At 36.0% G+C, this 13,615-nt stretch overlaps 1 protein-coding gene across 1 annotated transcript in view; it reads right to left on the reverse strand.

Annotated features, from left to right (window-relative positions):
- Window positions 1-4,110: 4,110 nt before the first annotated feature.
- Window positions 4,111-13,615, reverse strand: part of bmf1 (BCL2 modifying factor 1) — a 30,684-nt gene continuing 21,179 nt past the window's right edge. Inside the window, exon 4 of the mRNA XM_055172647.2 lies at window positions 4,111-4,581. Coding sequence (XP_055028622.1) covers window positions 4,525-4,581 — 57 coding nt within the window. The 3' untranslated portion in view covers window positions 4,111-4,524. The remainder of the gene's footprint in view (window positions 4,582-13,615) is intronic.

A 13,615-nucleotide genomic window follows, 5' to 3' on the forward strand; every position in this document is an offset into this window, starting at 1 on the left:
ATTGATCCTACTTATTCTGTCATATCAGACAGTTTGGAGATGTTCTGTCTGAGTTTCTTTTTTAGGTTGAACATAAAAGAAGATGTTTTGATGAATGATAGCAAGCACACATTCACACAGTTGACGGTAGTATTTGCTTTTACTATGAAGTCAATGTTTACCGCCATCTGTGTGATTACCATCATGACCACATAAGGGTGAGAAATTGAAGGTCCATATTTGGCTGAACTTGACAGAGAAACTTGATATTCTCATTATGAGTCACATAAAGATGAGTTATTAAATGTAAAAGATCAGGGTCAACTTTAAATTACGTTTAAAGAAATGGAGAGGGTTTAGAGTCCAATAAATTAAAGAGAAACATTTCTGTCAAATAGTTTGATGTGGTCATGACATTGAGAAGAAACAGTGAGAAAGAGTAATTCAAGTTAAATGTCTTGTTTCCATTGTTAGAAATACATTCACACCCACATCATAAAACAGAAAGACATCAGCATGTTTAAGCTAACTGTGATAATAAGCAGTTAGAGTATTTTTACCTTTACTGTAGTTTACCACAGAATGACTTGGTGAATCAGCTAAAGTATAACAAAGTTTGGACAGCATTACATTGTGCTTTTTAAAAGTCTGTTCCTTGTGTTTATTTTGCTCAGTCACAATCACTGTGCTTTCACCACAATATATCAGTTACAGTGTTGGGTGGAACTAGTTCCTAAGTAATTAGTTAAAGTAATTGAATGACTTTTTCCTTGATAAAGTAAAGTAAGGGATTACTCCGTAATATAACACAATAGTGAATTTAAAGCCCAGGATACACTGCACGTTTTTTGGCTGTCTCAGACAAAAGATTGCCGTCGTAAAACAATCATTGCGATTTCTTTAATCATGGCTCTTCATCGGTGCTCCTATATGTTGTACAGCGAGACAGGTTAAAAAACAGCCGTTTTCCCAGTCTTGCGTACAAAGATAGCCTACGATAGTTTTCTAACAGTGTCAGAAATTCAGCATCGCTCAGTGTGTTTGCTGCTGCCATCTGGACAGGTATTAGACTAGTCCTAGACTAAAATAAATGTAAGAGCTGTCCAAACTGAAAACCACTTGCACTTACATATCTTAAAATACATCAGTGGCCTTTGTTTTGACTCAAAATGCACACAGGTAATGTATTTAGTAAGGCATATTTGTTAAAACTAGTTATATTTCCTAATTAAACTAAGGCCTAGTCCTGGATTAAGCTAATCCCTGTCCGGGAAACCGCCCTATAAAGTCTGAGGTTATAATGCATGTTTTTATGTATCCTTTAGCATTAATATTACTGAGGTATTGGCTGTTTATTAATACTTATAAAGCACATATTAATGCCTGATTCTGCAAAACCTTATTCTACATCCTTAATCCTACCAATATTTTAACTACTTTACTAATTATTAATAAGCAGTAGTATATTGCAGCAAAAGTAGTTTATAGTTAATAGTGAGAATTGGACCTTAAAAAGCGTGACCACAATTACTTTTATGATTTATCCCTACTGAACAATCCAGCCAAGACCAGCTTAAGCTGGTGGACTGGTTTTAGTTGGTCTCCCAGCTTGATTTTAGCTGGTTTTGCTTGTGTAGCAAGCTGGTCATGCAGTGTTTTGCTCACTTTTTAAGCTGGTCTAGCTGGTCAGGCAGTAATTAAATACTTTTTGAAGAGAGTAATTTGTACAGTGATCTAGTTACAAGATTGTCATTAGTCATTTTTTTAGGGTAACTTACCCAACACTGATTAGATATATATCACAAGATTCATGTACAGAGAAAAACCTTAAATGTATGTAAGTGCTGGAAATGACAGAAGAAAACAATATCATCAAACCAGTTATCACACAATTTAAAGAAGCAGCATTAAAACAACTCTTTACCTTCTTTATGTTTATTGATGTGCAATAGAAGAATGTGAGTCATAGATGAGTTTGGTTAGTAAATGATGATTTTCTAAGCTGATGGGTGAGTGAGAAATGTGTGGCCTCAGGCAGCATGCACATGAAAGCTGATGTCATTTCAAAGAATAAACATAAAGAAGATCTTAACTGGCCTGAGGCAGAGAAACACAGCAGACAACTTCAGTGAAGAAGACGAGAAATGAATGAGAAGTGACAACACAACATTAAACCAGCAGCTAGATGAGACTTATGACTTATATCTGTTCTTCTTTATCAACACAACACTTCTCACATTTCATGAGATCACAACAACAACTCGAGTAACTCTTTACATTTGCTTGATGTTGTTCTGATCTCTGATCTGACAGATTTGATCTTTTTTATCTCCGGCTGTCATCTGAGGACTTGTGGCTGACTGCAGCGGTCAATCACTACTGCATGGTCTTTCAAGCATCTGTCATAATATTAACCAATCAGAAGCCATTTAGGGGAGGGGTCACAGGCTGAGGTCACACCCGCTTCATAGTTCACTGTTAAAAATATCAGAAATGACAGTATTACGGACAAATATTTGTAGATTTAAATGTATGTTATTTATGAACATTCAATATTAAAGGGCACCTATTTCATTGATAAAAAACAAGATTATTTTGTGTATATGGTAGAATACAATGTGTTTAGGTGGTTTATGGTTAAAAAACACATTATTATCCACATGCCGTAGATTTTTGTAGCTCCAGATAAACTCTCTTCCTGAAACACAGTGATTTTGTACAAAACTCATCGATTTGAAAAGCTTTGTGTCCCTGATTGGCCAGCTAATCTGTACGTTGTGATTGGCCTGAATACCTCTGACGTCAGCAGGAAACGTGACGCTCATTACCATGTTTGAAAGATTCGCTCACAATGCAATACTAACAGGAGTTAACTTACAGGCTGTGAGTCAAAGCGGAAGGAATTATGATAATGTCGATCTTGTCTACATCACCAATCCCAGGAAGTAAACTGTTGCCTACAATCTGTGTGTTTGTTGTAGTCCAAGAAAAGAGATTAACTTTGGAGACGATAACTCCCGTCATCATTTACTTTGAGATTTGTACCTTTTGCATGAACTAATACACACTTACACACCAAAGGAAATTTAAAATCGTGAATCGGATAATAGCTCTTTATTAAGTATTTGTCTTTACAGAATAAATTGATAAAATGGTTGATGACGTTTGCTGGTTCCCAGAATGCTTTGCTTTTATTTTAGTTTTATTCTGTGAAGATAAAGACTTGTTCATGTTTAATATTCATTTAACTTTAAACAAGCTGTTGCCAGTAAATAACATCTATTTACAGTAAGTTACTGGTAAACAGCTGCATAACTACAGCAAAAATGTTTATGGTGTTACTTAAAATGAAGAGCAGCTTTAAAAGTATCTTAACAAAACAACAACAACAACAAAACCCCTAAACCACAGCTGACAGTTTTCTCAATTGCTTAAACACATTTCTAGAAATCATGCCTCCTTTTCTCAAAACTCTAAATGCATAATTCTGATGAAATGATGCTTTCCACTTACAGTACAACCATTCAATTTACCATAACACACAAGCCCTCAGAAACATACACTGTACAACATAGTCTTACACACTGCTGATATATGTTTGTGATGAACACAACAAAAACACAACAAATGTAGGCTATATATTTGCACATTTTTTTGTTACTTGTATTTACAGTAATGTATAGCTATAGTGTGATGGTAGTTCAAACAAAAGTAAAATACTCAAATACTTGAAGATATTCCAGACGTTGGTCAGGGGTTTGTTTGAAAGGGACACAGACCTGTTTTAACCAGACCTGGTGCTCAGGAGTCGTCTCTGTGTCCTACAGTAAGATGTCGTAATGTTTACAGTAACTATAACACATCCGTTTGACAACATGGAAGCATAAAGAAACTTTATCTGTACTGTATGTGAGGTCATTACATAGTATAGTGTAACACAGGCAATGAGAAATGAAGGATTTATGTGTGACAGCGACAGAGTCATGTATCAAAACAGAAGTATTTATAGGTTAGGGTAGTGGATGTGCTTTCGATAAAGGGGGTGTTACAGTTTTAAAATAATTTAAAGCCTGGTTATAGACCGTTTCAGCAGTAACAACATAAACAAGCGGTTGCACGTAACTTCCGGTAAACTCCACTAAGAATAAATAACAACAAAGTTCTTTAAACATAGTTTATTTATATAACATGCAAAAAAACAACACTAGGAAACCAATACATTTTTTATTTTCGACGAGGCATTTGTTCAAGAGATCAGTTTAGCAACTAGTCAGACCTTAAAAAAAATGAAACCAGAATAAAGTTCAGATCCAGACGTGTATCACGTGCGTCCGATGAAACTGTCTATAGTGTTTAAGCAACTTTAAAAGAAAGCTTGTGATATGACAAACTAACACGTTGATCAAAACAGAGATGCTTGTGAAGTCAATATTTATAGATCATTATCAGCACATACAGATGAATCGCTGACAGGTTTTCTCCAAATCTGTGTGGTTTTTACAGGTGGGGTGGACCCAACACAGTTTCCTCTTTACACAGAAAATCTCAGGAAAGAAGTCCTCTGACTTCTCTGAAGTGTCTGTCTGTCATCTTTCTCAGCAGCTGTGACAAAAAAATCAGAGAAAAAAAAACATTTTAATTTGAACTTGAATGTAGAGATAAATGTGCAACAGTTCTCTCATCATTTACTCTTCCTCATGTTGTTCTAGATATAAATAAATGACTACAGCTGAACAACAACAAAAACATTTTTATTATAAAACTGTCTATCACTTTATTAAATATGTTTATAGGTGGTTTCCCAGACAGGGTTTAGTTTAAGCTAGGACTAGGCCTTAGTTATATTAGGACATTTTACAAACATATACAAAAATAAACATTTCTGGTGTGCATCTTGAGACGAAACAATATAGCACTTAATATATTTTAAGATATTCATTTATTTATTTATATATGTCCGTGCAAGCAGATTTCAGTTAAGACAACTCAAAGCATTTTAGTCTAGGACTAGACTTAAGCCCTGTCTGGGAAACCCATTCATATTTTAAGCTTATTTAGCAAAACTGAAATCAAAACAAACCCATCAGAGCGCTTCATTCAAATATTACGTTAGAATGATGAACTTCAAATGTCATTGGTTCTTGTGATGAATTATCACATGACATTTCATCACAAGACACACGAGTACATACAGATTATACGAGCATTCAGACTCATGATCTGGCAAAACATAAACAGGTGCATAGAGATTTGATAGTCAGTCCTGTCAGTAATCAACCTCCCAGAACCCTGGCAACCATCTTGCATTGTCTTAACAACCACAGAAAACCATAGCAACAGTAAAAACAATAAGCTGCCAATCAACCACAAGAGCCTAGCAACCCATTAAGAGCTGCTTTAAAACACACACACACACTGTATATGAATGTTGATATGAAAACTTCATGAGTTATATTCTTACTACACAGATGTTCATCTAAACCAGACACTAATATCTCTCTCTCTGTGTGTGTGTGTGTGTGTGTGTGTGTGTGTGTGTGTGTGTGTGTGTGTGTGTGTGTGTGTGTGTGTGTGTGTGTCACAGCTCTTTTACAGACAGAGTCACATCTGTGTGTACATCTGCAGAAACAGACACAGCACAGGTTACAACATGCCCTTGTGCACATGGTTTGTATGTGTGTGCATGTGTGTGTGTGTGTGCATGTGTGTGTGCGTGTGTGTGTGTGTGTGTGTGCGCGCATGGTTCCTCACTTGTTGAGTCACCCTGTGGCTCAGTGTTTCACATGACTGAACCTCTTCAATGAATCTCAACTGAACTTTAAACCTTCTGCTTCATTTCCAATAAATGCTCGCCACAGTAAGTGAATGTGTGTGTGTGTGTGTGCAAAAAAGGATATTTCCAAGTATAATTGTTACATTCGTATAGTTGTATCTATACATGCTTGTTGGATTCAAGGAAACTCTTTCTGCAGAAATGATTACATTACATTTGTTACCAGTGTTGGGGAAAGTTACTTTTAAAAGTAATGCATTACAATATTAAGTTACTCCCCCAAAAAAGTAACTCATTGCGTTACTTAGTTACTCTTCATGGAAAGTAATGCTTACGTTACTTTTTGTGTTACTTTTTCTTACTTGGCTGAGGCTTGATATCTTTCAAGGCTTGCAGGTGTTTTTTATGATGTGAAGCTCTGGCCCGCCATCTCCATTTCTGACTCAAACTGTTGCGTAATTCTATGTTAATATGTTCAGTTTAATTCAGTACATTATTTTATTTTTACATTTTTAAAAAGTAACTCAAATATTAATGTGCACATTTATAAAGTAATGCGTTACTTTACTCGTTACTTCAGAAAAGTAATATTATTATGTAATGCGTGTTACTTGTAATGCGTTACCCCCAACATTGTTTGTTACATTGACTGGGGCGGTTTCCAGAAAGGGATAAGACTAGTCCTAGACTAAAATGAATGTAAGAGCTGTCCAAACTGAAAACAACTTACACTGACATATCTTAAAGGAACACACCCAGATTTTGGGAATTAAGCTTATTCACTGTATCCCCCAGAGTTAGATAAGTCTATACTTTCTCATCTTCGTGCATGCTGTAACTCTGTCTGACGCAGCCCCTGCTAGCTTAGCTTAGCACAAAGACTGGAAGTGAATGGCTCCAGCTAGCAAACTGCTCCCAATAAGTGACAAAATAACGCGAACATTTTCCTATTTATGTGTTGTGATTTGTATAGTCGCACTGTGTACAAATAACAAGGTGATATGAGACACGGCAATTTTAACAGTATACATACTGGGAACTATTTTCTCTGAAGACAAAGCACTGCTACATGGGTGGAGTGGATTTGCTCGAGTTCGGTCAGAGTTGTGCAAATCACTCCCCCCAGTAGCAGTGCTTCGTCTTCTGAGAATATAGTTCCCAGTATGTATACGGTTAAAGATCGCTGTGTCTCATATCACCTTGTTATTTGTACACGGTGTGACTATACAAATCACAACACATAAATAGGAAAATGTTCCCATTATTTTGTCACTTATTGGGAGCAGTTTGCTAGCTGGAGCCATTCACTTCCAGTCTTTGTGCTAAGCTAAGCTAGCGGGGGCTGTGTCAGACAGAGTTACAGCACGCACAGAGATGAGAAAGGTATGTATAAACTTATCTAACTCTGGAGGATACAGTGAATAAGCTTAATTCCCCAAATCTGGGCGTGTTCCTTTAAAATACATGAGTGCTCTTTGTTTCACCTCAAAAATCACACAGGTAATGTTTTTAGTATTTAGGCATGTTTGTTAAAACTAGTTATATTTCCAAATTAAACTAAGGCCTAGCCCTGGTTTAAGATAATCCCTGTCCAGAAAACCACCCCTAATTATATTACATTGACCCAATCCAAAACCTTTTTTTCATTTATAGGGTTAGGGTTAGGGTTAGGGTTAATAATTTTCTAAATAAAATACTTTGTTAAAAACAGATTACAATAATATACAGTACATGTCAACAGTATATTACTATTATGAATATTACAGTTACGCATCAGGTTTTCATGAATTTATAATGTCATAATCAGTGTTGGTCAAGTTACTTGGAAAAAGTAATTAGTTACTGATTACTGATTACTTCCCTATGAAAGTAATCCCGTTACTTTACTGATTACTTATTTTCAAAAGTAATTAGTTACTTTACTAGTTACTTTACTAATTACTTTTCAAAAACATGATGCACGACCTGAATATGCTACACAGTATAAAGCAACAGGGCCCGGTTGCATAAAGTACCTTAAGTGTAATGTTCCCTTAAATTCACCATTATGTTTCATTTAAACTTAAGGGTGTTGCAAAAAACCTTAAGCTTTTTCTGTTGCATCTCCATGGCAACAATAGTATTTTATAAACCTGGGTCGCTGTCGTGAAACATTTAACGATTACCCTTACCTAAGAGAACCATTTCAGGGATTATACGGTATGCAACACCTTTAAATTATTCTCTTACTGTGGGTTAGTGTCATACTTAAGGGAAACACTTAAGGTGCTTTATGCAACCGGACCAAGACCTTTCTGCCTAATTCTATTCTTTCTGCATCCATCATCTGAAATTGAATCAAATGAAACATTCTCTGTTTTAACCTCTCGACGCGCACTAATTCGTTTTTTTTAAGCCTGCTAACATTAATAATATTAATATCAACATTACTATACATCGTTTAAAAGGTCTACAAGTTTAGCATCAGAGTATGGTCTCTGTTTTGAGATACATATCATAGGCTAACGTTATATGCTATATAGCATCATAAATGTAGTAAGTTATTTTGTTACAGAAGTCCAGATGACAACATGCAAAATATAAACGGGACTTACCTTATAACGACCGCGAGTCGAATCCGGTCTGTTTCAGATGAATAACACATGAAATATAAAATTCATCAAATGACAATTTTTGTCCACAAATGCGTATAATCCATGAAATATAGTAGTCTGTTGTTTACATCAGATTTCGTGTGAACGTGTATGAGATGGAGCCGCAGCGGTCACGTCAGCTTGTCCACAAATGCGTATAATCCATGAAATACAGATATATAACTGTTAGTCTGTTGTTTTAAGTTACATCAGATTTCGCGTGAACGTGTATGAGATGGAGCCGCAGCGGTCATGTCAGCTGGGGGTTCGGGGATATTTTCAGTAAGTTTCACTTTCCTGTGCCGGCTTGCTAGGTGTTTGCTTAGATTTGAGGTGGAATCTTTCGCTGTATATAAAAGTTTTATTCCCACGCAGAGTGTACAGCGGACGCTGATGTTTTTGTCACCGTTAACTGGGTTAAACTCAAAGTAATGTCTGTACTTCCAAGCATTGAACGCTGCATAGTCTTGTTCTCTTCCGCGCTCCATGTTGTCTTCTCACGTTCAACAATACACTGACTGACGGCGCGGCGCTCATACGTCATTGTCACTCGACTCGCGTCACGACACGAGAGAGTCTCACGAAACAAAATCAAGATTAAAAAATAACGCAGTAACGCAGCCTGCTAATGGGAAAGTAACAGTAATCTAATTACTGGTTTTGCAATTGTAATCCCTTACTTTACTCGTTACTTGAAAAAAGTAATCGGATTACAGTAACGCGTTACTTCTAACGCGTTACTGCCCATCACTGGTCATAATAATCAAAAATAACAACAACTCAGATACGTCACAGATTACAAATGAAAATCATGGAATTTTGACCAAATGAGATGCATGAATCCTTCAAAAAGCAGAATACGTAAGTATATAAGTATAACAACATTGATCTCGTGTTGCTCCTACATTTACATTTTCTCCTGTACACCAATAGATTATAAATAAACACTTGATACAAACCTTGTTTCCCAAAATAAATCCAAGAATTTTTCCTCCCTGAAACCTGACCCATCCTGAGGCGATTCAAACTCCTGCGTCAGGTCGACACGAGCAGTTGCTGGGTTAAGCCAGACAACTCATATTTCCTTTACTCCCTTTACATGCACAACCTAAACAGGTTACATTTCTAAAAAATAAAACTAAACTACATCTGTTAATAAACAGATAAAAAATATTTTAATTGATCTAAACTGACTAATATATACTCATACAGTACAATGAATGTCAGAATGAGTGCAACAAATCATTACATCAAAATGAGTTTTCTTGATCTTGTCACATGCATTTCACACTTCGATATAATCTCAAACTCATCTTATTATAATCCTGTTTTGTGTAACCTTCATTTGTATTCAATCACATTAGTAGAGCCCAACAATTATTTCTGCATAGATATTTTTCTCATGTATCATGTTAGCATTGAATTCTGTTAAAGTCGTCACACTGGCATGTGTCGAAAATAAACAAGAGTGGAAAAGAAACAAGTCATGAATCTCTATCGTATGCTTTACACATTAATGAGGTAGATGCGGCATTTCTTCAGTCCAGGTCATTTCAGGTCTAAAACGTCTCTTACACACATACAGAAGCTGAATATGTGCTATGTGTGTCTTGAAATGACCCGGGAGGGTTTCTGCTATTGTTTAAACCCATCCCAGATCTCGGATCAGATTTCCCAAATCTATGCCAAGAGAAACACCCCTCTACTCCCCGCTTTCTCTTTCTCTCTCTCTCTCTGTTACCCAACCAATCTCGACCGCCCTTCACTTCATATCAACACTACACAGTACACACATGACAGGGAGCGTCTCACAAGCACTGACATTTACTCGTTTTATTTACATAACAGCTCTGAGTCAGTCAACACAGAAGTGTCACAAATGAATCCTTCAACTCTTATAACAATAAAGTTCAAATCTTTTCAGCTCTGATTGGCTCTCACATGAAGATGACTGAATAAATGATAGTGAAATCAGGTCATAATACACAAATATAAGATTCAAACAGCTTTACATTCATTGTTAGTCTTTACATTGGCAAAGCATAGAAACATTAAATACACGTTTACAGCAAATATACAAACACACAGAAGGGTTAAACTCTGCAGTACAGATTAAGGAAGTGCATGAGGAACAGAAAGTCTCATATACAGTAAATGAGCTCATAGAGTACAGTAGATACTGTCCAATACTGTATGAGTGACCTCTGACCCTGCAGTGTTTGTGTTAGTGATGAAATGACATGAATCACGCACATCTACTTTTATCATATAGAGACTTTTATATTGATGCATGTAGGTAAGCAGATCACACTAAAAACACTTAGACCGACTTATGAACAGGCAGAATCACAGAGTTTCTTTAGAAAAATAAATATCCAGTTGATCTTTTTATGATCCATCTTTTTAACTGACATGTCAGAAAGTTAGGAAATGCAGAAAGAAATGAAACAATGATGAAAGATTTTATCACTGAAGTGTAATTTCACGCACTTTACTGAGTGATTTAGTGCAGAGGTTCTCAAACTTTTTTGGCGTGTGGCCCCCTGTTGAATATACACTGCATCCCTGCGTGGCCCCCAAAGAAAATTAATGACATTACAAAACTTGATGTTTGAATTAAACAAAACAATAATGATACAATATTGTGCTGTTACATAGTAGCTTTAGATTTAATTACACAGAATTTATGATACATTCATTTATTTGATAAAATGTCATAAAACCATTTTGAGAACCTGCTTAAGAGTCAGTACAGATACTGTCTCAGTTTATGTCTTTCTGTAACTAGTAATGAGATCAGCCTAAATCCTCTCTGACGGAGAGACGTCTGTGTCTTTAAGGAGTGGAGTGGGTTGGGGTTTGTGTGTCTGCTGGGCGTTGTGTGTTTGACTAAAACTAAATCTACTGCAAGATGCTGACATCAGCACAAATACAAGGTGAGGTCACTGCAGGTCAAAACAGACACACACGCACGCACACAAATTCACAGAAAAAGTAAAAAATGAAGTAAACTAAAAAAATCCAAGTACATAAAAATGCAAACATTCTCCAGTAAAGCGATGTGTCTTCTTTCTTTTAGTCTGGAGTGTTTTGAAGATTACAGATGATGTTAGAGCTTTACTCAACTGACAACATCAACATATTACATAAACACATAAACAGCTGGTAATGTGCAATAGCTTTGGTTTTTATTACACGTTTAATTAATTTGTTTTTAGTGTGTGAGTAATCAAATCATTTGACAGATTAGCTCTATTATTATTTTGAATAAAGATTTATGAACGTAATTAAACTTACTGTTCACAAACAACCCTATACCGTAGTATTATATTTATATAACTGTATGATTATGACTGAGATGTGTGCGTGTAGTTGTTTTTATTTGATTTCAGTGACTAAGACACTTTAGTAAGTGAGCAGTCTGCTAACAATCATTCAGACTCATAACCACACACACACTAGTGTAATACCGTAGTAAAGGCACACACCACTAAGCAAACATAAAGTTTTAATTTCTTGTTGTCTCTGTGTGTTTTTGTTCAGTGCGATCTCATCAGCACCTGCGTTTGAGTGTTTGAGGAGGAAACTGATGTGGGGTCAGAGACGACTTCTCATCTGGCTGTGAGCTGTTGAGTAAATCTGTCATTAAGATCTCAGGAACAATAGATGCTCACAGCTGCCCTGAGGATTCATGGCATGCTTTTATTACAACTATGAGAAAAAAACTCATACATGCACACCAAAAAGTTTTCTTCTAGTTTTGTGTAGGACTTGATGTCTTATTCCCAGAATGCATCTGTATGGCACAGGTTCATAAACATCAACAATTTGTCAACAGCAACAGTCTTCTACACGTGTGCTTACATCTGGTTACAAATATCAGGTTCAGTCATGTTATTATTCATGTAGACTGTGTGTGTGTGTGTGTGTGTGTGTGTGTGTGTGTGTGTGTGTGTGTGTGTGTGTGTGTGTGTGTGTGCGTGCGTGCGTGTGTGTGCATGTGCGTGTGATAGAGAGAGAGTGAGTTCAGAGGTTCATGACTGAATCTTGTGCTGTTAACCACTTGACGCCACTCTGCCAACCGAGTTTGGTTTGGGTTAAATGACCATGATGTGTAGATCATAAAACCTTGAGCTGCAGGCGGTTCAACAGGAGTTCACAGCGTGAGCCAAACACACAGCAGAACCTCAGATAACAACCACCACAAAACTCTATATAAACAAATATTATTTTCAGACGTGCTAGCTGAAATTACAGTCAAACGGTTTGTTTTCTCTGGGAAGAAAATAGAAAAATGATTAAATGAAGAGCAAAGAAAGACTTTTGTTGGGGTGCTCAGATGTTTCTCCTATAGAAAAGTTCATCTCTCATGTGTCTCCTTTATGTCCATAATGCAGATCTTAGTGTATTGACTCATTTGTGCCTTTACATTTTATTAGAAATTTAAGAAAGAACGTCTGAAAACAAAGTTAATATTGTAAGTGAGTCATGACTGAAATCTCCATTAAGTGTTATGAAAGAGCAATATGGCTTTGATTCATCTTTTTAATGGCAAGCTGAAATCTTTTTTCAATGGCCTAGATTGTCTCTAGAACTACAACTTACACAAAAATCTCATTTTGTTTTATTTATAAATATTATCTATAGTGCTTTAGATTATTCAATAACACTTTTTATGAAGCCCATGCTTATAATGAATTATAGACCCCTTTATAATCATTTATAGTCAGTTATTACTATTCTATAAATATATTTATAAAGACACAACAACCCCATTATAAGAACAGTATATAGTTACATTTAATAACATGAATGCATTCACTTTCAATGCGCATGCTCTCCATACACTGATTTATAAATCAATCGTATACGTCCACGAGGGTGATATTTATATGCAGCTTGCATTACTATAATGTCATTATATTTTAGTTTAGTAACTTAATTAGTCATGCAGATTAAGTTCAAATAACTGATTTAATTTATATTGTTATAGCCAAGTTATCAGTAACTTATTATGAATCATAATACAGTTATGAACCTCTATAAATGCATTATTGATGTCTCGAAGTAAAGTGAAAGCAATGGATGAAGTTTTCCTACTGCAAATTATCTTCATGAAAACTGTACTCCCTCATTAAAGTATACGACTGAATTATAAATCAGTGTATAGTGGATTAGGGGAGACCGGGGCTGGTTGTCTCACGGGTTGGTTGTCACACTGCTTATTACA

Source organism: Misgurnus anguillicaudatus, chromosome 7 (assembly GCF_027580225.2).
Source record: "Misgurnus anguillicaudatus chromosome 7, ASM2758022v2, whole genome shotgun sequence".
Lineage (NCBI taxonomy): Eukaryota > Metazoa > Chordata > Actinopteri > Cypriniformes > Cobitidae > Misgurnus > Misgurnus anguillicaudatus.